The sequence below is a fragment of the Osmerus eperlanus genome, chromosome 15 (genome assembly GCF_963692335.1).
Source record: "Osmerus eperlanus chromosome 15, fOsmEpe2.1, whole genome shotgun sequence".
Classification (NCBI taxonomy): Eukaryota; Metazoa; Chordata; class Actinopteri; order Osmeriformes; family Osmeridae; genus Osmerus; species Osmerus eperlanus.
Genome location: NC_085032.1, coordinates 9,107,812 through 9,127,978, shown reverse-complemented (window position 1 = coordinate 9,127,978; position 20,167 = coordinate 9,107,812). Strand labels below are relative to the sequence as shown.

At 44.9% G+C, this 20,167-nt stretch overlaps 1 protein-coding gene across 4 annotated transcripts; it reads left to right on the top strand.

Annotated features, from left to right (window-relative positions):
- The first annotated feature begins 31 nt into the window (after positions 1–31).
- Positions 32–20,103, top strand: esyt2b (extended synaptotagmin-like protein 2b). 4 transcript variants are annotated; one of them, XM_062480043.1, is made up of 24 exons: positions 32–218; positions 468–881; positions 3,997–4,038; positions 4,840–4,974; positions 5,357–5,433; positions 5,583–5,655; positions 6,638–6,727; positions 9,317–9,372; positions 11,276–11,396; positions 12,106–12,282; positions 12,598–12,680; positions 13,130–13,178; positions 13,370–13,459; positions 13,580–13,675; positions 14,213–14,314; positions 16,107–16,181; positions 16,389–16,475; positions 16,639–16,788; positions 17,113–17,480; positions 17,640–17,738; positions 18,045–18,176; positions 18,359–18,464; positions 18,784–18,833; positions 19,002–20,103. In XM_062480043.1, the coding sequence occupies exons 2-24, from the start codon at positions 477–479 to the stop codon at positions 19,045–19,047; spliced, it is 2,709 nt and encodes a 902-aa protein (XP_062336027.1). In that variant the 5' UTR covers positions 32–218; positions 468–476; the 3' UTR covers positions 19,048–20,103. The 4 variants fall into 4 exon arrangements, with proteins under 4 accessions (XP_062336027.1, XP_062336028.1, XP_062336026.1 ...); XM_062480044.1 differs by lacking the exons at positions 32–218; positions 14,213–14,314 and adding an exon at positions 15,040–15,096 and having other exon boundaries at positions 225–881; XM_062480042.1 differs by lacking the exon at positions 32–218 and having other exon boundaries at positions 225–881.
- Positions 20,104–20,167: the final 64 nt, after the last annotated feature.

Here is a 20,167-nt window from a genome sequence, read left to right as displayed (position 1 = left end):
TTAGCTGAACCTGATTCAATTCCCATTCATTTTTAGGCAACAAGTGTTTTTGTTGTGTTTATACAGTTGGTGCGCACGAGGTGGCGATTTTGCGCTCTTGCCATTCACCCTCTTGAAGCCAGATAGAAGGTGGGCAGAACGCGATCATGCGCCTCCTCGAGCGCTCAAACACAGCTGCTGTGGGGCAAATGAAGTGGACTGTTCGGTTTGCGGAATAGGTGTGTTGTTGATTTGAGGAATCATTTATTGTGTCCGTAATTTTGTCATGTATAACTTGTTATCGGTGAACCTGGTTGCAACTTATAGCTAACGCCCCCTCTTATCAGCGCAAAATGTGCTGGTATGAAGGCGACCTAACCTAAATGGGCTATTCCAATTCTGCTAATTTCCCTTAACGTTACGGATGGAAACCGGTTTAATCAAGAAGAGGACGCTCTTTTATAACTCTAAACAACATTGACTTTTAGGGAAAAGAAATGTCAAGAGACAGCATGACGGCTGTACGAGGAGCACATTCACAGAATGCAAGTTCCACTGGACCTAAGGAAAATGGACAAAACTCACCGAGCCCAGTTCCAGCGAATCCGAACTTTGCTCAACCCTCGGCGGACTTACCAGATAACAGCTTGGGGTCCACAGCGGGGGAACTCACTCACACGTGGATTCAGTTTGCAAAGACGTTTGTTCTTATATTCCCCATATACGTTTTGGGTTATTTGGAATTCAGTTTCAGCTGGCTACTGATTGGACTTGTCATATTCTACTGGTGGAGAAGAAACACTGGAGGCAAGAACAATAGACTGAGCAGAGCCTATGCGTTCTTTGAACAAGAGGAGAAAACCGTAAAGCAAAGTCTGACCACCTCAGATTTGCCGTCATGGGTAAGATGAGGCCTAAAAGGGCATCCATTGCCACACATTTATTTCCATGGATAGGATTTCATGTTATCTTTTCTAAGTCCATGTGAAACTATTTCTGAGTTTCTAGGAAAACCATCACCAGACTTGAGGAGGGAGCAATACAGTGTCATGTAAAGCTGTGATTAGGCAGCTGTCCTCAGCAGTGACATTACACTGAGCCACTTTCTAAATACAGCCAGGGACAATAGTAAACCGGACACCCGGGCACATGCAGACATGCCCACAGGGACCCAGCTATTATAGGACGTCCCACCACTGTGTAACAACAGCTAACTGCATCCTTAAGAATGGAAAATCAACTTGTCACCAAGATATTGGTCGTAAAAGTTGACTTTTACTGAAGTCTGGCTCATGTGGTATACATAAGGCAATGGGAGTGATGGGCAAGCTTACTACTGAAACTTAACAGGATCACCTGTACATTTTTTGGTGCTTTGAACCATTTACGCATAGAAACTAAGAATGTGATTAAGGTGTGACCCTCATTAACAGAACAGCCCAAGTCATTTACAGGGAATTTGGGGAACAGCTATGGTGTCTTCTGCCCTTCCAACTGACAAGGTGACTGCCAATTTGGTCATGGGAAAAACATGGGGTGTCATGACCAATTTTCACTCTATTTTTATCCCAAATGTTTGGCATTGTCACACTGTCCTGTGCCCTGTGGCTTGCCTAAGGCTCAATCACCTGAAAAGGTTGTGTGAGACAGCGCTTGAGATCACCCTACTTCAGCAATCTGGCCTTAATATACTGCTTCTATATAACAAGGGTCCATTGATGATAAGTGGAAAATACTGGATAGAGGATGTAATCAGTACAAAAGTACTTTTCAATTTCATACCCAGCCTAAAGCTTAATAAAAATATAACCCTAACCATTGTATCTTAGTTAAGGGGCCTATAGACCAACAGAACGACCTAACAGCTTACATCAAGTTGGGTTCCTTTGTGTAAAGTAACAAAAATGATTCAAACTGTCACAGAGGGACACCGTCCAATGTCTGCTAGTATCTCATATGTTATGAGATAGACCCTAAGGTTCCAACAAAGATGCCCTGATTGAATTTGCCAGTAGATGAAATGCCTTTCCTCTGGAGCTGCCAGCAAGCACTACTGAACAGTAGCATGCTTAAGAGTGTTATTTTAGAGTAGTTGTTTTCTCAATGTGTGTATCCTCATAGTTGTTTTACAGTGACCGACACACTGAGCTATTGTGTTGGACAGCCTTCAGAAGACACTCCCTGATATAACAACAGACACCTGATCTGGTTTTTACTCATGGAGGAGGAAGAGGATTTACTTATGTAGGTCATATTTAGGAGACTGTATGATGTTTCCTGTCCTTATGAGAAACTTTTTAAATTGAAGCATTAAATGAACCAGGCATTTCTCCTCAGCCTACCTCCCCAGACGAAAATGTCTCTCCATATAATTTCTCAGACGGGATGAGTCTCCAGACGAGTCTATATCCTCTATATTTTTGTTGTTAATCCCTTTTAATAAATATTTAATAACTACATGTGTACATGCTGTAATTTACTTTGTTTTTCAAAAAAAAAAATTACACAAGAGCACTACCAAAAAACTATCTGACAGCTTTCATAAATCTGGAAAAATTATCTTAAGAAGCTTTTCTATCAGGCCAAAAAATGCTGCGCTGTTATATTATTTATTTTGTGTGTAAAGCTCAAGTCTCTTGGTGGTGAAGTATATAGAGTGAGTCATCTGCAGTTTAATGCTGCCGACTGAGAAGTAGGCCTAAACAGATCCAGCAGCTTATTCACCAGTCCTGGGAGACACAAGTTCTCAAGGTGAAGGCAAAGTAGAACAAAAAATAAAATCCTCTCGAGAATCTCTTGAAGAGAAAAGACATTGTGTCGGCAAAGATTTCAGCTTTGCGGACAACCAAACCTGATTCCAGCCTGTACGTGATGTCTTAGCTTCCGCTGTCCTTCTGACAAAGGTCTATGCTAAACTTCCCTTTCGGTCACATCAACTTCCCATCTTCATATTTTATTCATTTGAAAATGAAAAAACCTACAGTCTACTTGTAAAGGGATTATTATAAGGGTTAGGGCTGTTCAAGGAAGGCCTGTCCCAATGGGCGTTTTGCATTAAAAACATCTCACATGCTATAGATATAGTCCTCCTGAGGCCATTTCAGAGTCTTTAAGTAGCATGGATGTAGGGGGAGTCAGATGGCTGAGTGGTGAGGGAATCGGGCTAGTAATCAGAAGGTTGCTAGTTCGATTCCCGGCTATGCCAACCAAATGACGTTGTGTCCTTGGGCAAGGCACTTCACCCTAACTGCCTCGGGGGGAATGTCCCTGTACTTACTGTAAGTCGCTCTGGATAAGAGCGTCTGCTAAATGACTAAATGTAATGTACTTGGAGACCAGATGATTGCCAACCCTGTCGCTCACCCTGTGAGTGTTCCTAATTGCTTCACCGAGTCACTTCCAGGTTTTAATTCGCTATGATCCAGTGTGTGTTTCTGCTGCTTCTACTCCCAGTCCTCCTACTCCTCTCCCTGCCCAGTCAGAGTAATGCTGAATCAGCTCTCTTCTTACCTGCATTAGTATTTAACTCGGCTCCATCACAGCTTCTATTGCCGCATGGGGAATAACAAATAGACAGCTTCTTTTTTAATTTGTACATGTGGGATGAAAGGGTGTGATGCTCTCTGTTTAGAAATGGTTGTTGTCATACAGAAGATTGTGGGGGCTGCTGTTATTTATTCATGGTGGAAGCCGGGTAAAGGGGAGGGGGGAGGTCAGGAGGAGAGAAAATGAATGATACACAGATGGTGTGTATGAATGAGTGAGTGAGATTGACTGTGTGTGTGTGTGTGAGTGTGTGTGTGTGAATAAAGAGTACATGCCTAGGGCACTTGTCTCTATCCCTGATGCTCAGTCTGTGCTGTGCTCAGCCACTGTATATTTGATAACCAGATGATTGGTGCAACGAGAGATATTTGTCATTACACAAAGATAGTCAGTAACAAAACCTGAAACAGTATTACTTCTATAATCCAACACACAAACTCATTAATGTCTGTTGTTCCTCACCCTCCCCAGGTCCACTTCCCTGACGTTGAAAGAGTGGAGTGGTTAAACAAGGTAATGGCAAAGAGAGATTGTCGGATCTATTATTTTTGGATGAAGACCTGCCTCTGCTTTCGAATCGTCTTTGATGACTACACAGGAATGTGGAGCTTTTCTCTCTCTCTGTACATCTCTCTATCTCGCCTTCTCTCTCTCTCTCTCTCTCTCTCTCTCTCTCTCTCTCTCTCTCTCTCTCTCTCTCTCTCTCTCTCTCTCTCTCTCTCTCTCTCTCTCTCTCTCTCTCTCTCTCCCTCCCCCTTCCCATCCTCACACCAGCAGATCTATAGCGGTAGATGCAGCGACGCACACTGCGGCATGCTGAAGCACACAGCCACTGCCCCATACAATGCGTAAACCAAGGAGCCAGTCATATTCCAGTTTCTTTGACCACTCCCCATTGCAATCCCCTGAACTTGGACGTTTGAAATATTGATATGTACACACTACTACCAACACTACTTTATGTTAAGCACAAGCTGATAAAATTTCACCAGCATGTGCCCTTGCATGCATGCTGAATTATAGACGTGAGGAGATTAATAAAAAAGGCTCTCACATAGCTTTCATGGACACATCGTTTTGGGGGAAGGTTAGTTGTAATCTACAGTTTTTGTAGGATGGCCTTCTATAGCCATTTAGTAGATTAGTAATACCTCAGCGGGAGGTTAGTTTTAGAGAGGCGAACCCCTAATGTCTATGATGAAAGCTGCCAGACCATGACTCCAGAAAGTGTTGGCCAGAGTAGCAACCAGGCAGGTGCCAACCGTGCCATTGGTGCCAGCCCACTGACCTGTTTCCCTTCTGTGACCTGCTCAGACAGTGAGGCAGATGTGGCCCTACATCTGCCAGTTTGTGGAGAAGCTGTTCAAGGACACCATCGAGCCGGCAGTGAAGGAAACCAATGGCCATCTGGGCTCATTCTGCTTCAGCAAGATCGACATGGGCGACAAGGTGAGAGTCACTGCCTAACCATGGAGGGAGAGAGCCCTTAGGTCATAGTTCGCTTGTTGGTAGTTAGACGGTAGTTAGACAAATATAACCATTGTGAGACTCTTGACATCATAAACTCTTCAAACAAAGTGGCCGTGTGGTTTTGAAGTTTGTGAAATGTCATTCTGAAATGGTTCTGTTTCGGCTGTTTATTCTGAGACAAAGTAAGACCCCTAGCAGGCGTTGTAAGGACAGCAGGGGGAGGGATGGGTGTTTCTGAAATAGTTTCCGATCTAGGGTCACGGTTGTGGGGAACTGTCACGCTGGGGGGGGGGGGGGGGGGGTTGTGATCTTAGACGAGCAGAGATGTGTTGGCATGATCCGTTGTCTGTTTTGGGTCCAGCCCCTCAGGGTCAACGGGGTCAAGGTTTACACAGAGAACGTGGACAAGCGTCAAATCATCATGGATCTACAAATCAGGTGACCTGGCTTATCCTGCCAGGACATATACAGTCATGTCACACCTGGAGGGTCCTTTTTCCAGAGCTCATCTTGCATTCAGAACCAAACTCAGTTTTAATCGACTGCTACATTGAGGTTTGACTATGCTGACACTTGTTTCTTTGCAGTTTTGTTGGGAACACTGAAATTGATGTAGAAGTGAAAAGATACTACTGCAAAGCTGGCATTAAGAGCATTCAGGTAATGGAGACCGCTGCTAAATGTTGCAGATGTTTCCAAAATTACATAGATTTATTAAGTTTTGTACATTTTTATAATTGCTGGCTTGAACTTTTGTGTGGCTTTACGTAAAAGTCATTTAACAAGTGGAGCACATTCATCATATTTTATTATACCACTTGTTTTCATATACTATTAAATCTAGGTAGGAATATGTTGGGTGTTTAATTAAGGTTTTGGACTGTGTTATCAATATTATATTTCTACACTTTGTAATCTTACATTGACTTAGCTCATTTGAAAACAACATAATATTGATGTGTATATATTTGTGTGTGTGCGTGTTGTTTGTGTGTGTGTATTTGTGGGAGACCAAAAGAAAATAGAACTATGTTGAAGTGCTGAAATATGTAATTGGCCAGTGAATAGCAGAATATAGCTGACAGGAAAAGCAATCAAGCTGTCTGCATTGAGAAAAAAAGCTAACCCTGAACAACCTTTACTCTGAGCACCTCTATTATTGAACAGAAAACACAGACACACTCAGACTGTGCTGTAGTGTCGTGCCAAAACAGCCACACATTTCGAAATCACAAACTTCAAAATGTATTCTTTTAATCCGGTATTATAGAAATATGTAAAGGATGCTTGTCAATCGTTATATTCCATGTATGACATACATTTACGGAGAGTGACTCCAAGTGTTGAGTTGGCTTGGATGGCCCAGTGTGCAGTGGCTGACTGAACACTATCTCTTTCATTCATGTGATGCAGCGTCCCTCTGTGGAACGTTCCTTCTCAGAGATTGTGAGGAGAGCTCATTAGGTGGGTCAGTGGGCCCGGGCGTGTCCGTTCCCTGTCCTGTGTCATGTGTGTGCTAGTCTGTGTGTGTGCCAATGCGTGTTCGGGTGGCAACAGTAGTGTGTTTGTCTGTGTGTGTAGTGTGAGCATGTCCGACGTCGCGAGTGCTTTTGTCTCACGCCCTAATCCTCTGTCTCCACAGCTCCACGGAGTGTTGCGAGTGGTCATGGAGCCGTTGCTAGGTGACATGCCTCTCATTGGAGCCCTGTCGATATTCTTCCTCAAGAAACCTGTGAGTCCTCGGCAACTCTCCTCCCCGTCACTCCCCATCCTGCATCAGACTTTCACATCACCGTCGAAGGCGCCTGCTCATTAATGTGTCCGATATGTGTCTTACGGCTGATAATCTATCCCCCTCTCTTTCACGCCCTTTCTTTTTTAGTTCAGAGATTGCTGCCAACTCTTTTGGTACCTTAAGTCGGAATGGGATTTTCCCAGTGGATAGGATGGAGCCTTAAATAGCTACAGATGAGGCTAGCCCTACTTTGGTAGGTCTCTCTTCTGTGCCTCTGCAGCCCACGCAGAGAGAGAGAGAGAGAGAGAGAGAGAGAGAGAGAGAGAGAGAGAGAGAGGGAGAGGGAGAGGGAGAGGGAGAGGGAGAGGGAGAGGGAGAGGGAGAGGGAGAGGGAGAGGGAGAGGGAGAGAGAGAGAGAGAGAGAGAGGGAGAGGAGAGGGAGAGGGAGAGGGAGAGGGAGAGGGAGAGGGAGAGGGAGAGGGAGAGGGAGAGGGAGAGGGAGAGGGAGAGGGAGAGGGAGAGGGAGAGCCAGGGAGCAGATAGACTGCAGGAGACATGGGTGGGGGGGATGTGTGCAGGAGCTAGTCAGTAAATCACATTCTTTTTATGTGGATGTCAGGAAAACCAGTTGGTGTTAATGATATAAGTGCACACTTAAACACACAAACACACACACACACACACAAACACACACACAACCACAGACCCACACACACGCACACACTTGCACACACAGCTATCCCAGTGGCCTTGCAGCTGATAATGTCTCTACCTTAAGTCAGCCTGACCCTGCGAACATGACCTGGAAGAAAGCAGAAAGAAATATGTATAAGACTACACCGCATATACCAGACTGCCTTACAGTGAACACAACTGCATACCAAAGCTTCAGTCTTCTTTGTATGAGTGCTCGCCATAAATGGACTGATTTTTTGTGCCAAATAAAAGGAAAACATTCTCAGACCATAATAGGTTAAGCCCCAGTCTTTGTTAGTAAAATATGGAAATAAAACGTTGTGTGTGCGACTGCGGCACTGTTTGTTGTAATAACGTTAAACACTTACCGTTAATGATACCTAATACATTATTCAGGACAGAATGCTGAATCTGTGGTTATACAGTGGTATAACATCTGTGGTTATACACAAGATGATATGATATGGTCATAAAGGTGATGCTAAAAGTATAGGAAACACATGCTTTATGTGACATTGCTGAGATTACTCATGCGTTATTCAGAACATGAAAGAATGCTGATGCGGCATTTGTACCGGCCTGAATATAGGGGGGAAATTCAAAACAATCAAACCTTCATTTCTTGTTTTCCACTTTCACGTGGAGCATGGGGCATTGCCACCCAGTTGTGCTGGGGCTTGGTGTTTGTTAGCAGGTGTCGTGGCCCAGAGGACAGGTGCTGCCTGCTGTCTGTGAAGCAGCTTTGCTAACCCTGCAGTGCCACCCCCCCTCCCCCACCCCCCCCTCCCCCACCCCCACTCCCCCTCCCCCACCCCCCCCTCCTCCAAACCATCACTGCTGCACAAGTGCATATCTTCTGCTGAGCACACAACTAGCGGGGGAGAGAGAAAGACACAGAGACATGGAGAGAGAGATAGAGATGACAGAGGGGGTTGGAAAGGAATAGCAATTAATACTCACAGTGAAACCAATACTTCGGGTCTAGAGACAAATGAAAGCGCCGCAGAGTGTTGAGAGGATTTTAAAGTGGAGCTGTCAGCTGTATGCCTTTTTCCCGCCTCAGAGTAGAATGTCTTTCCCGTGACTCTGCGCTTGTGATCTACCTACATCAAGTGCAGTGTTAACAGCATCAGTCTGGCCTAGAACAAAAATGCTCTTTTCTATAGGACTCCTTTGCAAACACGCAATTGTCAGGAGCCTAACCACAGAAAGGTACACATCCATTGATCTCATTTTATCCACACCAGCCATGCTGTTTCTCGAGGCGATTGGGGTTGTGAATGTTTTCGTAAGCCAGGTGTTTGTGCAGTCCCTCGGCAGGATTTGCTGGCTCACTGAGCTGGTGATGACTCACCAAGAGGCCTCACGGGTATCTGTCCCCTTTTGCACTAGGAGTCAGGGGAAAAAAACGGCCCTGTCCATCGAGGTTAAATAACAGACACTCCTCACTGTGTGGTCTTTGTTAAACCTCGAATTAGTACGATTTGTGGTAGAACTGGTTTAGTAGCAGGAATATGTGTCGGTATGCCTTTTTGGCTCTCAATTGGCTGTTCCTGGTGTTGTGTTTTAGTAGTATCTGTATTAATCAAGAGCTGTGCCACTCTGACGATACATCAAGTGTGGCGTAAAAATCGGTAAAGTTGAATGCTTTATCCAGTTAAGAGGATGCCTGTTATATTCCACCCTCCCCTCTCATGTCTTAGTTTTCCCTCAGAGAAATTAAATGAACCTGTGACTGAAAGAAATGAGAACAATAACCAGCTACTGCACTGCAGGGAAATATGGTTCTGTCTGCGAGTATGTTTGTCTTGATTGACTCCTAATTGTTCTCTCTCTTTCTGTTTCTCTCTCCTTGTCTTCTCTGCGGTCCTCTTTCTCTTTTCTTTGTAGATTTTGGACATCAACTGGACTGGCCTGACCAATATTCTTGACATTCCTGGGCTAAAGTAAGTCTTGGGAAACTGGTTTGTCAGTCCACTCCTAACACACTGAACTAGCACAGTTATCTGCAGGGCTTATCAGAGTAGCTATGCATGTTGAGTTTGTAAGTATTTTATCTCTTTTTGTACGTGTCAATATGTGTGTGTCGAGAGGGTGTGTTTGTGTGTGTTTTTGCACTTGCCCGTGTGAGTGTTTTATTCTTGCAAGGAGAATATGGCCTCCCGGCTGTATTGCTTTCACCTCATTAAGCCTTCATGCTTAACACAGTGCTGCAAGTGCTTTACAAAGCCACAGTCAGGATAGTGGCACGGCTCAGTCAAAAGACTGCGGTTTTCATCCCATTCTTTCTTAAAATCTCATTATTTTAGTCTCAGTGAAAGTACAGTAGTTGCTAAATCGGGCCGCTCTCGGTGGGTTTGGAATACTTGACTATTGAGACATAATTGGCTAATGACCAGGGGACTTGGGGAATTCTTCAGGCGAGTTGGAATTAAAGAGATCGCTTTGTAAAGCACAGCTGTTTAGCTACTTTGGTTTTTCATTAGCTTATAGAACAAATACTTACTGTTAGCGGGGACAATGTGGGGAAAAAACTTCCCACTGTTGAAGCATCTGAAATCAAAAATGAAATCCTATCTCTTGGAGGACAGACAGACACTGACACACACGCCCGCCCAGCCTCAGAAAAGAACGTGGAAATGTGTAATCAATCTCAACTGCCAGTAGACCATGACTCAATTTGATGTGTGCGTGTTTGTGATATGGGACCCCTGCTCATGTGCAGAGGGTGGTGGGAGTGGTGTGTTGCAGGGCTGGTTTTGGGAATGGGCTTGTCTGGCGTTAGGAGACATGCTCCAGCTCCAGCTCCGTGAGCGCAGGGGACTGGCAGCGTCAGCTGCATACTACAGCAGAGTCTGAAGACACTCCCACTGTCCCGCCCCCTTCTCCCTTAGCCCACCCCACCGTGCAGTCATAGTCCCCACCCCCCAGAACCATGCCACGGCTCATGAAGTCTCTCTCTCTCTCTCTCTCTCTCTTCCTCTTTATCTGATAGCCCATGGCCGCTACGCATCGGACGTTTCTCAGCAACTCCACTGAATGTGCGCGCGCACGTGTGTGTCTGTGGCCTGTGTGTTGTGGCGGTCTGATGTTATTTCTGGTGAGGACGGCGGAGTCACCCGCCGCCGCAAGGTCAGCAGGGAACAATAACAGCTGAAGCTGCCGGAATCTTCCACGGCCGTTGCCACACGGCTACAGCTCCGGCACCCCCCCGACCCCCGCCCCACCCCCCCAAACCTTGCACCTCCTCCATGTGATCGATCATGCTTTAAGGGGGGAGAGTCATGTTCCCTCTAATGCCCCTTTAAATCTGCTCTATGAGGGGCATCTTCCTTAAGGCTGGACAGAAAGGAAATAATGAGACACGGTGCAGAGGCACCCTGAGGTGATGCTGCGCTGTCAGCCACAGTTCAGCGTGCTTGTGTGTCAATTTGAAGACATGTATTTGAGAACTGACGACCAGTTAAAAAGACGTTTTGCGTCCGTCAGCATTAGTAAATACCTCCCGTTGCTAGGTTACTGCCAGTACATGTATCTGTATTTGGATTCCCTCACTGTGGCCTGTAGGTCTCTGTTGTTGTCCTGTGGAAGGACCTGAAGGTCGTTGTATATTATTGACTTCTTACTGGATCACAGTGATATTTTGAGCTTTGTCGGCTTACTCCAACAACGTGCTTGAACCCATTCCAATGTTCCCTTCTGTCTAACGTTCAGAATAACCAAATAACATATTCCTTTTTGCTTAAATGACATTATGTGAACATGATTTATACACCAATGATATTAGATTACAGATAGGTGTATCCAATCCATTCAATCCATCTAATCTATCTCTCGTCTTTTTTTCAGTGGCTTCTCGGACAGTATAATTCAAGACATCATCTCCAGCTACCTGGTGTTACCCAACCGCATCACCATCCCTCTGGTGGGCGATGTGGAGCTGGCTAAGCTGCGCTTCCCCCTGCCTAAGGTAGTGTCTCTGACCTACAACATCATGCAATATTCAGTTAGCATTCAGCCTTCGCTTCATTTAGCATTCATGTCAACAACAACAAAAGCAAAAGTTGTTACACATAACATCTGCAACAAAAGCGCTCCAAAGTAACTACCGACAATAATGCTAAAATAATCAAATAAATAATGTAGCTAGTAGCGGTGAGAAGACCCACAATATCATGTATCATTTGATTCACTCACTTTTGTTAAGCAGAGATCGTCGACTCTGTCTTGATGACTAGCGGTCATGTTTCACACAGCTGCGAGCAAAGCCTTGCTATGTTCCACAGCTAATGTCAGCTCTTATCTCCTCTTCCTAGCTTGGCCTGGAAGTGTCACAGGCTTCTATAATTAAAACTCTCCCTGCCCTCAAGTGGTCCCTCTTTGTGTGTGCGCGCATATTTTCTTTTTTGTATGTGTTTAATGTACGTTTTGTATGTGTTTAATGGATGTTTTGTATGTGTTTAATGTACGTTTTGTATGTGTTTAATGGATGTTTTGTATGTGTTTAATGGATGTTTTGTATGTGTTTAAAGTATGTTTTGTATGTGTTTGATGTATGTTTTGTATGTGTTTGATGGATGTTTTGTATGTGTTTAATGTATGTTTTGTATGTGTTTAATGGATGTTTTGTATGTGTTTAATGGATGTTTTGCTGTGCGTGTACGTGTGTGTCTGTCCAGGGAGTCCTGCGCATCCACTTCCTGGAGGCCCAGGACCTGGAGGGGAAGGATAAGTTCCTGGGGGGGCTGATCAAGGGCAAGTCCGACCCCTACGGCGTCATCCAGATAGGCAACCAGCTCTTCCAGAGCAAGACCATCAAGGAGTGCCTCCACCCCAAATGGAACGAAGTGTACGAGGTGATGAATGGAAAACAGGCGCAACTCACTCGCTCCTCAGACATGCCGGCACTGTCTCCGCACGTGTCGATGCCCTTACACGTACCGTTTAAATACACTTACCGTTCAACCCTTGAGTTGTTTTTCCTTTTCTTACTCTAATCTGGCTAAGTGTTATTCAATCAATATCATTCCTCACAGGAAACTGTGTAAATCGAATGGAGGGATTGTGTGTGTGTTGGCGTGTCTAGGCACAAACAGCATGCGATATGAATAGCATTTCGAGATGTGTTGTCGACTTGTTCTGAGTTGACACTGTGTTGTTGTGGTCATTAGGCCTTGGTGTACGAGCACTCGGGCCAGCACCTGGAGATCGAGCTGTTTGATGAAGACCCAGACAAGGACGATTTCCTGGGCAGGTATGATCATCAGATCAGACGGGTTCATTTCACAGACTGAGCTTCATCATGAGCCCACGCTGCTCGCTGCTGCTTTATTACACCTGCCTGTTCACATTCAATACCAGACATTCCTGTAATGACCTGAGCGCTGCTGACATCCAGTACGCGGATGAACTAGATTGTTCCGAAAACCCCTGTGCAAAGACACCTGACCGCGTCCAGATAATGGATGCTCTTTAGCCAATCGTAGATAACGAACCCCGTTGATGAATGAGTGACTGCAATTATCCGAGCTCAGCATGGGCGTTCTTCCCAGGGGCAAGAGGGATGGTGTACCGAAGCAGGTCCAGACCGACTGTGCGAACGCACTGCCGAAAGATATATATAGACCTCAGTTGAGATCAATCTCTGTTTTCTCTCCCCCTGCTGACTCGTGTTTAAATCTTTGTCTGCACTTTAAATCGCAGCCTCATGATTGATCTGACGGAGCTTCACAAAGAGCAGAAGGTGGACGAGGTAAAAATGCTTCTCGCGTGTTTTTTTGGGGGGGTGGTTGTCAGATTCATTGACAATGTTAATGTATCATATAAATGTACCCTCGTGAATACATGTCTTCAAAAGTAATGAAATACTTGATCAACCTTTTTGCTTTGATTTGACGCAGAAGACTTAACCTTGTTGGAATTCATTCGTTAATACATTTTCAGTGGTTTCATCTTGAAGAAATCTCTACGGGGAAGCTCCACTTGAAACTGGAGTGGCTCTCTCTTCTCTCCACTCCTGAGAAGATGGACCAGGTATGGTGTTGGCCCCTGCTTCTCTTGGTATCCCTTTAATTATGTATTTACTTAGCGGACACTTTGTTATTCTGTCTGTCATGATGCGTGTCGGCTTCCTGGTCTCCTCTGTCCAATCAGGTGTTGAATAGCGTGCGTGCAGATAGGAGCCTCACCAATGAGGGGCTTTCGTCTGCTCTGCTGGTGGTGTATCTAGACTCAGCCAAGAACCTACCGGTACGTGGATACAAGTACACTTGTTTGACAATTGTTCTCTTTTGTAAATATAATGGCTGCAGAGCTTTTCTTGCACTGGTGTTTGTATAATATGCTGCAGTCTTCCTCTTCTGAGTTGTTCATATGCATAGTGGTGACCTGAAGACCTCAGTCACTTTATCTGTTATGTGTTTGTCAGGAATCCATGTTTCCTTCTCTCTACTCCTGTCCTTCACCCAACTATGCAACGTTTTCACCCTCAACAATGTCTTTTGACCAACAAGTCTGATCCAGGCCTAGAGGTAGATCTTTTAACGACAAAAAAAAACTGTGGGCAGCAGTAGAAGATTTCTGGTATGCTTAGGACCTAGAGTCTCTCCCCAAGGTGAGCTCGCATGAGCAGGAAAACATCTGTCTGACCCCCCCAAACTCAGCCAAGGGAGAGGACACCACCAACCATTAGCAAGCCTACTGTAGCAGAGTATCTCTAGAGCATTTTCCAAGCCCTTATTCCATTTCCCCCCTTCCTTCTTCTCTCTCCGTTCCTGCACCATAAAGAGCGTCTTCACAGGGAGTCTGGGCTGTGGAAACTTAAGAGAGAGGAGGGCTTCCGGCCTAGTCTTTTGTGAGAACAGTACACCAGTGTATAGAACATTATTCGTGAGTCCTCCGGTACTCTGCATCCTGGCGTTAGCGCTAGCGTTAGCGCTAATGCTAGCATTGTGTGTTGTGGAGTGGAAACGGATAACAGAGGTCCTGCAGTCTTCAACCATAAAGAATGTCAAGTGACTTTGCTGCATGGTGTAATTCCTAATAATACTTTGATTCTAAAAACCCATTGATTAATAAAATAATCAATGGAAAAAAGTATATGCTGTACGTGTGAGGGAAGATATCGAAAAAAAAAAATCATTATGGAGAGCCAGCAGTGCAGTAAATCAGTCAGGTATATAGAAACAGTCGATGGTTTGCTTTGAGGTACATCATATTGAGGGGTGTGTTGAAAGGTGTCCATCTATCGATCTGTCAGATTTGCAGTAGCAAGTAGAAAGTAGCTGGCAGGCATGTATTTCTTCAGCTTGAGTATCTTTCCACATATTTGTCAGTCACTTTAGAGCAGATCCTAGGCATGTTGAGAACAGTCGACTAGCTCCACAAAGTCTCCCACAACCATTTTCTGTGGTGAATCCCAGATCTGTCCAAAATGTATTCTTCTGACATTCTTTTCTTTATCTATTTTTCAACACATCTGTTTGTAGACCTTTTCTCATCCTCCCTGGGTTGTTCTCAACCAATCACCTTCTAATACAGTTTAACCATACTCAGTCATCCTCATTCTACTAACTCCGGGTGTGGTTCTCTCCCCCTCTCCCTTTGGCTAAAAGACCAACCTGTTAGACTTCAACTATGAAGGGTTGAAGCAAGCCTCAGTCTTTAAGAAGGTAAAGTAAGAGAGAGCGGGCTCGCATGCACACATCACACAGATGCTGCTTGTGTGTGTGTGTTCTCTGTTTGTGCCATCCAGAGTCTTGTGAACACCATGGTGAATAGAACCAAAATAATTACGTGTCCGTAAAACGAGCACTGATTCGTCACATGCATGGCAACGGATGATGATATTGTAATGAGACTCTTCAGTTATGCCTTGGTAAAGTATGTGCCTGACTTAATTGTCTTTTTTATTTTTTATTTTATTTTCATGCTTCCGATGCTTCCTGAATTCTCATGTTTCATCCTGTTGGAACTTGCTTTGTTGTTAGCAAGACACACGTTTAATTGGGGTTACACCTTGATGAAGTTCAAGTGGATTTTCAAGTCGTACTTGAAAGAGAGATACGAGAGAGAAGGAGGGGTCGGGGAGAGAAATCAGAACCTCACCCGCACGATTCACACGTAGTATCTCTGTGTGTTTCCATTCAAATACCTTTCAATGCATTTTGTATCTTGCACACACACACTCACACACACATACAAACACACACCCATAATGGAGAACCATTTTTAACCTGTCCCATTTGTGCTTTCGTGTTCCTTTTAAAACTCAGTTCTGGCACGTGATGCTGTACTTTGTTTGGTTTGTGTTGTACAGTTATCATGTTTCTCATTGTGCACATGTAGCCTATTAGATATTACATGTCTCCCCAGAGCATTGTGAGCACTAGTAACCTGGCAACCTTTGACGCATTCATGTATATTGTTTATAAGGGAGCGTGGCTTTTTGTGTGAACCTGAGAACACAATAAGCACAATTAGAATTCCTAGAAGTCTAAGCTGGGGCTGGGCTGTTTCCTTGAAAGCTACAGTGTCGGGTTGCCCTGCCTAAACAATCACCTTATCTGGGCCGCACGCGAAAACAAGTTTAACGGTGTGCTTCTCCTAGAATGACGTGACGAGTAACAGCGCTTCTTGTCTATTTGACTAAGTCACCTCTCTTGTCCTGGTCCTCGTGCAGACGGGGAAGAAGGGCAGCAGTGACCCCAGTCCCTTGGTTAAGTTTACAGTCGGACACAAAAGCCTGAGCAGTAAGGTATGTGAGACTCCACAGCTTGTCAACACACTTCTCTGTATGACGAGATAAAAGTGTTTCCAACCTTTTATTCTTAGGGCAAAGGCCCACTGTGGCTGTGAGTTAACCTCAAGTTTGTTTCGTTTTTTTTTCCTCTGTCCCTTGGGTGTTGTTGTCGTGCATCTCATGTTGCGGTGATTCAGTACTGCTGTTGTGTTGCCTCCTCAGATCCGTTACAAGACCAGCGAGCCTCTGTGGGAGGAGGCCTTCTCGTTCCTGGTCCACAACCCCAGGAGACAGGAACTGGAAGTGGAGGTAGAACTGCACATCTTCACATTAAAAACCTATTACCAGTGAACTCCAACCCCTATTATATAAAATCTAATGAAAAATAATCAATCTAAAGTCGGACATGAAACAGGTATACTGTGTAGTAAATCTAACTTAGCTGTCTGTCGGCCCGGTTGATTGCGCCCAGGTGAAGGATGACAGGCACAAGTGCACCCTGGGTAACCTGACGGTGCCTCTGAGCGGCCTGCTGGCGATGGAGGACATGACGCTGACTCAGGGCTTCTCCCTCAAGAACTCTGGGCCCAGCTCCACCATCAAACTCAAGATGGCACTGCGGGTAAACATGCACTGCACCCCTGTGGCTCTGCAGTCAAACACAGGCTGTATGCACACAGCCTGACACTGTCTGATGGCAGTGGGCGGCAAACTGGCGGAAAAGCCAGCTTCACTGGTTTTCCTACCACACCTATCTTGATCAAGTACTCGGCACACATGATTTCTATGTACACTGTACATTTTACATTATTCCCACTGTAGTTGCATTTCTTGATCAACTGCATTGGCAGTAGGCCCAGTTATAGCCGAGCCTAGTTTCGTTGAATACAAATATGTACAGTACAATTCCTCATCCTAAGGTCATGCCCCCGCTGTGTTTGTGTAGATCCTGTGCCTGGAGAAGCAGAGTGCATCCGGCCAACCGTCCTCCGTCCAGGTCAGGAAAGCCAGCTCGGCCGCCAACCTCCCAGTCCCAGGCCCAGGTCCCACCCCCAGACCCTCCGTCTCTGAGTCCCCCCTGACCCCGACCCCTCCGACCCCGATGGAGGCCTCCTCCCACACTCTCCACCCTCATCGGAGGGAGGGAGAGCCCTACTCGGCCAGCCCCCTCCGGAGCAGCTCTGACCTGGGCACATGCATCTCCAGCTCCCAGAAGCACCTGGCCCACAAGGAGTCCAATGCCAGCCTGGCCTCAGACATCTCCCTGCCCTTCCACACCCAGGAGCTGCAGCAGAGGCTACGTCAGCTGCAGAAGTAAGTGCACACACACACACACACACCTGTGCACGCACACAGCCACGTACACACCCACGGGAATACACGTAACGCTCTTACAAACCCACGTGCATTTGAACTCGCTCACTAACAAACTGACACAATAACAAACAAAATAAGCCTGTGCTGTGTCTACAGTGGTTCCGGGCCTCGGCAGTACCCTCTGGGGGAAGTCCAGCTGACCGTGCGTCACAGCTCCCAGAGGAACAAGCTCATCGTGGTGGTGCACGCTTGTCGGTGAGTTGCCAGAGTGACAGAATGGGTGTAGAATACTATGTGTTTATCACTGGGATAAGAACAAGAGGGCCGGAATGATGGCAACACTTCACACCACGTATCTTATTTTCTTCACAAATCATATTTCTCCATAGAAAACCACAGCTACGATATCAAATTAAATGTTATTTGTACAGACCTTTTTACAAGCAATGTCACAGAGGGCTTCACATACGCCCATAGAATAGAACTGCACCAAAACCCAACCTAAACCCTCAAGGAATATGGTCATAATTAGTGATATGACTGACTTCTTGATGCCCTCAGGAACCTGATAGCATTCACCAAGGATGGGTCGGACCCCTTTATCCGCGTTTACCTGCTGCCCGACAAGAGCAGGACTGGCCGCAGGAAGACCAGCACTATGAAGAAGACCCTGAACCCAGTATACGATCAAACGTGAGTCCCATCCCTCCGTCAGACACAGCCACTGGACCATCAGGTTACTTGACACTTCACTTCCTGCAGTTGGGGACAAAAGGTCCGGTTTTGCATTACAGATCGGATGAAATTGAATAGCTCAATTAGTTCTCTCAAATGGAGCGGGGTGAACCAAGTGATGTGTGTGTGTGTGTGTGCAGGTTTGAGTTCAGTGTGTCTATGGTGGAGCTTCACAGGAGAACTCTAGATGTAACTGTGAAGAATGGAGGAAGCATTCTGTCCAAACACAAAGGACTCCTTGGGAAGGTACCAGCATGTGCTATCTTATCTTAAGGGAGTCAGGTGGCTGAGTGGTTAGGGAATCGGGCTAGTAATCAGAAGGCACTTCACCCTACTTGCCTTGGGGGAATGTCCCTGTACTTACTGTAAGTCGCTCTGGATAAGATGAAATGACTAAACGACTAATCACAAATTGAACCTTAAAATGCTAAACCTGAAAGGATCTTTTTTTTTGACATGGTGGATCAGGCATTGAGTAGATAGATGCTCGTTTTTTGTTTGTTTTTAAGGAATGAGGTTTTGATTGAGGAATTTTTAGTTTAATTGTTTACATGTTCATTTACAGGCACTGGTGGATTTGAGCAGTGATGACATAGCTAAAGGATGGACCCAATGGTAAATCCAAATGAATATTGTCAGCTCTTTCGGATTACATTTTCACTTCAATATTAAAGCTTTTGAGTCCGAATATGAGACATTACATAATATATGAAATATGGCATAGACAAATATAGTTCACTATATGTTGATGTTTCAGGATCACTCATCATTGACTTCTTGTAGGTACAATCTCACAGAAGACGGCACCTGCAAACCTGCCCAAGTATAGGAAAGGAGACATGATCAGACCTTCCTGATCATGATACACAACATGCTGTCTGAACCTGCCGACATCCACAGGAAAACACAACTCTCCACTTCAGTATAGTGAAATCTTTGAAGGGCACATCATTTTCATGTCATACATTTTTTTTGTCTGTCTGTTCCTCACTTCAACACAGACAGCTGTAGAGGAGATGAAGTGTAGTAGCAGAGTTCCCAATATGCTCACTGTTGTGAAAAGCATACCGGAAGATTTAGATGTGTCACAGCATATCTACTGCCTTGTCTGTTTTTATGTACACGCACATAATAAGCATAAATGTTACTGGTTAGAATGTGCAGGTCTTTCTATTGATTGCGGTACTGTTATATTAATGCGTCCTTAAAAGGAGCAATGCTAAAATGTCACATGCAGACTTATGGGATTTCTCAGATTTCAACAAATGCTGTTAACACTATTCACACCAAAGGGACAGGCAGAGCCACAAAAGTTGTTGAAAGTAGCATATATAACATATGTTTATTTGTTACATACATTTTTGGTCATGCAGTGTTATGTGTATCCTTTATTTAATTGTTGTGTGCTTCCAATTATGTTCGGAATAGACATGGTGCAATATTGTCTGAATAATGTGACAGTTTCAGGACGGGGAAGTGCTGTATATAGTATGGATCTGTGTACAGGATGTTAAATTAAGAGTTAGAGTTTACCGAATTTCCAGTTTTAAATAGTGTGTAAAGGAAAAGTAATATCTGAACGTGTAACAGCAGACAGCTATGTCAGCTATTGGATTATGCTCATTTTTTTTGAGCAGTATTGTTTGATTTTTTTTCGTGTGTGTGTCAAAATGACAGATTTTGCCATGCTGTATTCTAGGTATGCCATGCACTAATTACAGTTGGAACCTACCCATAACCAAACCCACATCCTGTTACCCCTACCTGTGCCTTAAAAAAAATCACTATACATACAAACTGTTTTGCCATCTTTGAGTTTTACAACAAGCAGCCTTAAGGCTTTTGAATAATAATAAAAAGAGTTACTTTACTTGGGAAAAACGACATGTCCGTTTTTGTAACTTGTTTTAGGATATGTCTACTCTCGCATGTAGCCTACTACACTGGGC

Coding starts and splice junctions, on each gene's coding strand:
- esyt2b (XM_062480043.1), top strand. CDS start 477: ATGTCAAGAGACAGCATGACGGCTGTACGAGGAGCACATTCACAGAAT. Junction 6,728..9,316: donor TATTCTTCCTCAAGAAACCT/GTGAGTCCTCGG, acceptor TTTTCTTTGTAG/ATTTTGGACATCAACTGGAC. Junction 18,465..18,783: donor ACAAAGGACTCCTTGGGAAG/GTACCAGCATGT, acceptor GTTCATTTACAG/GCACTGGTGGATTTGAGCAG.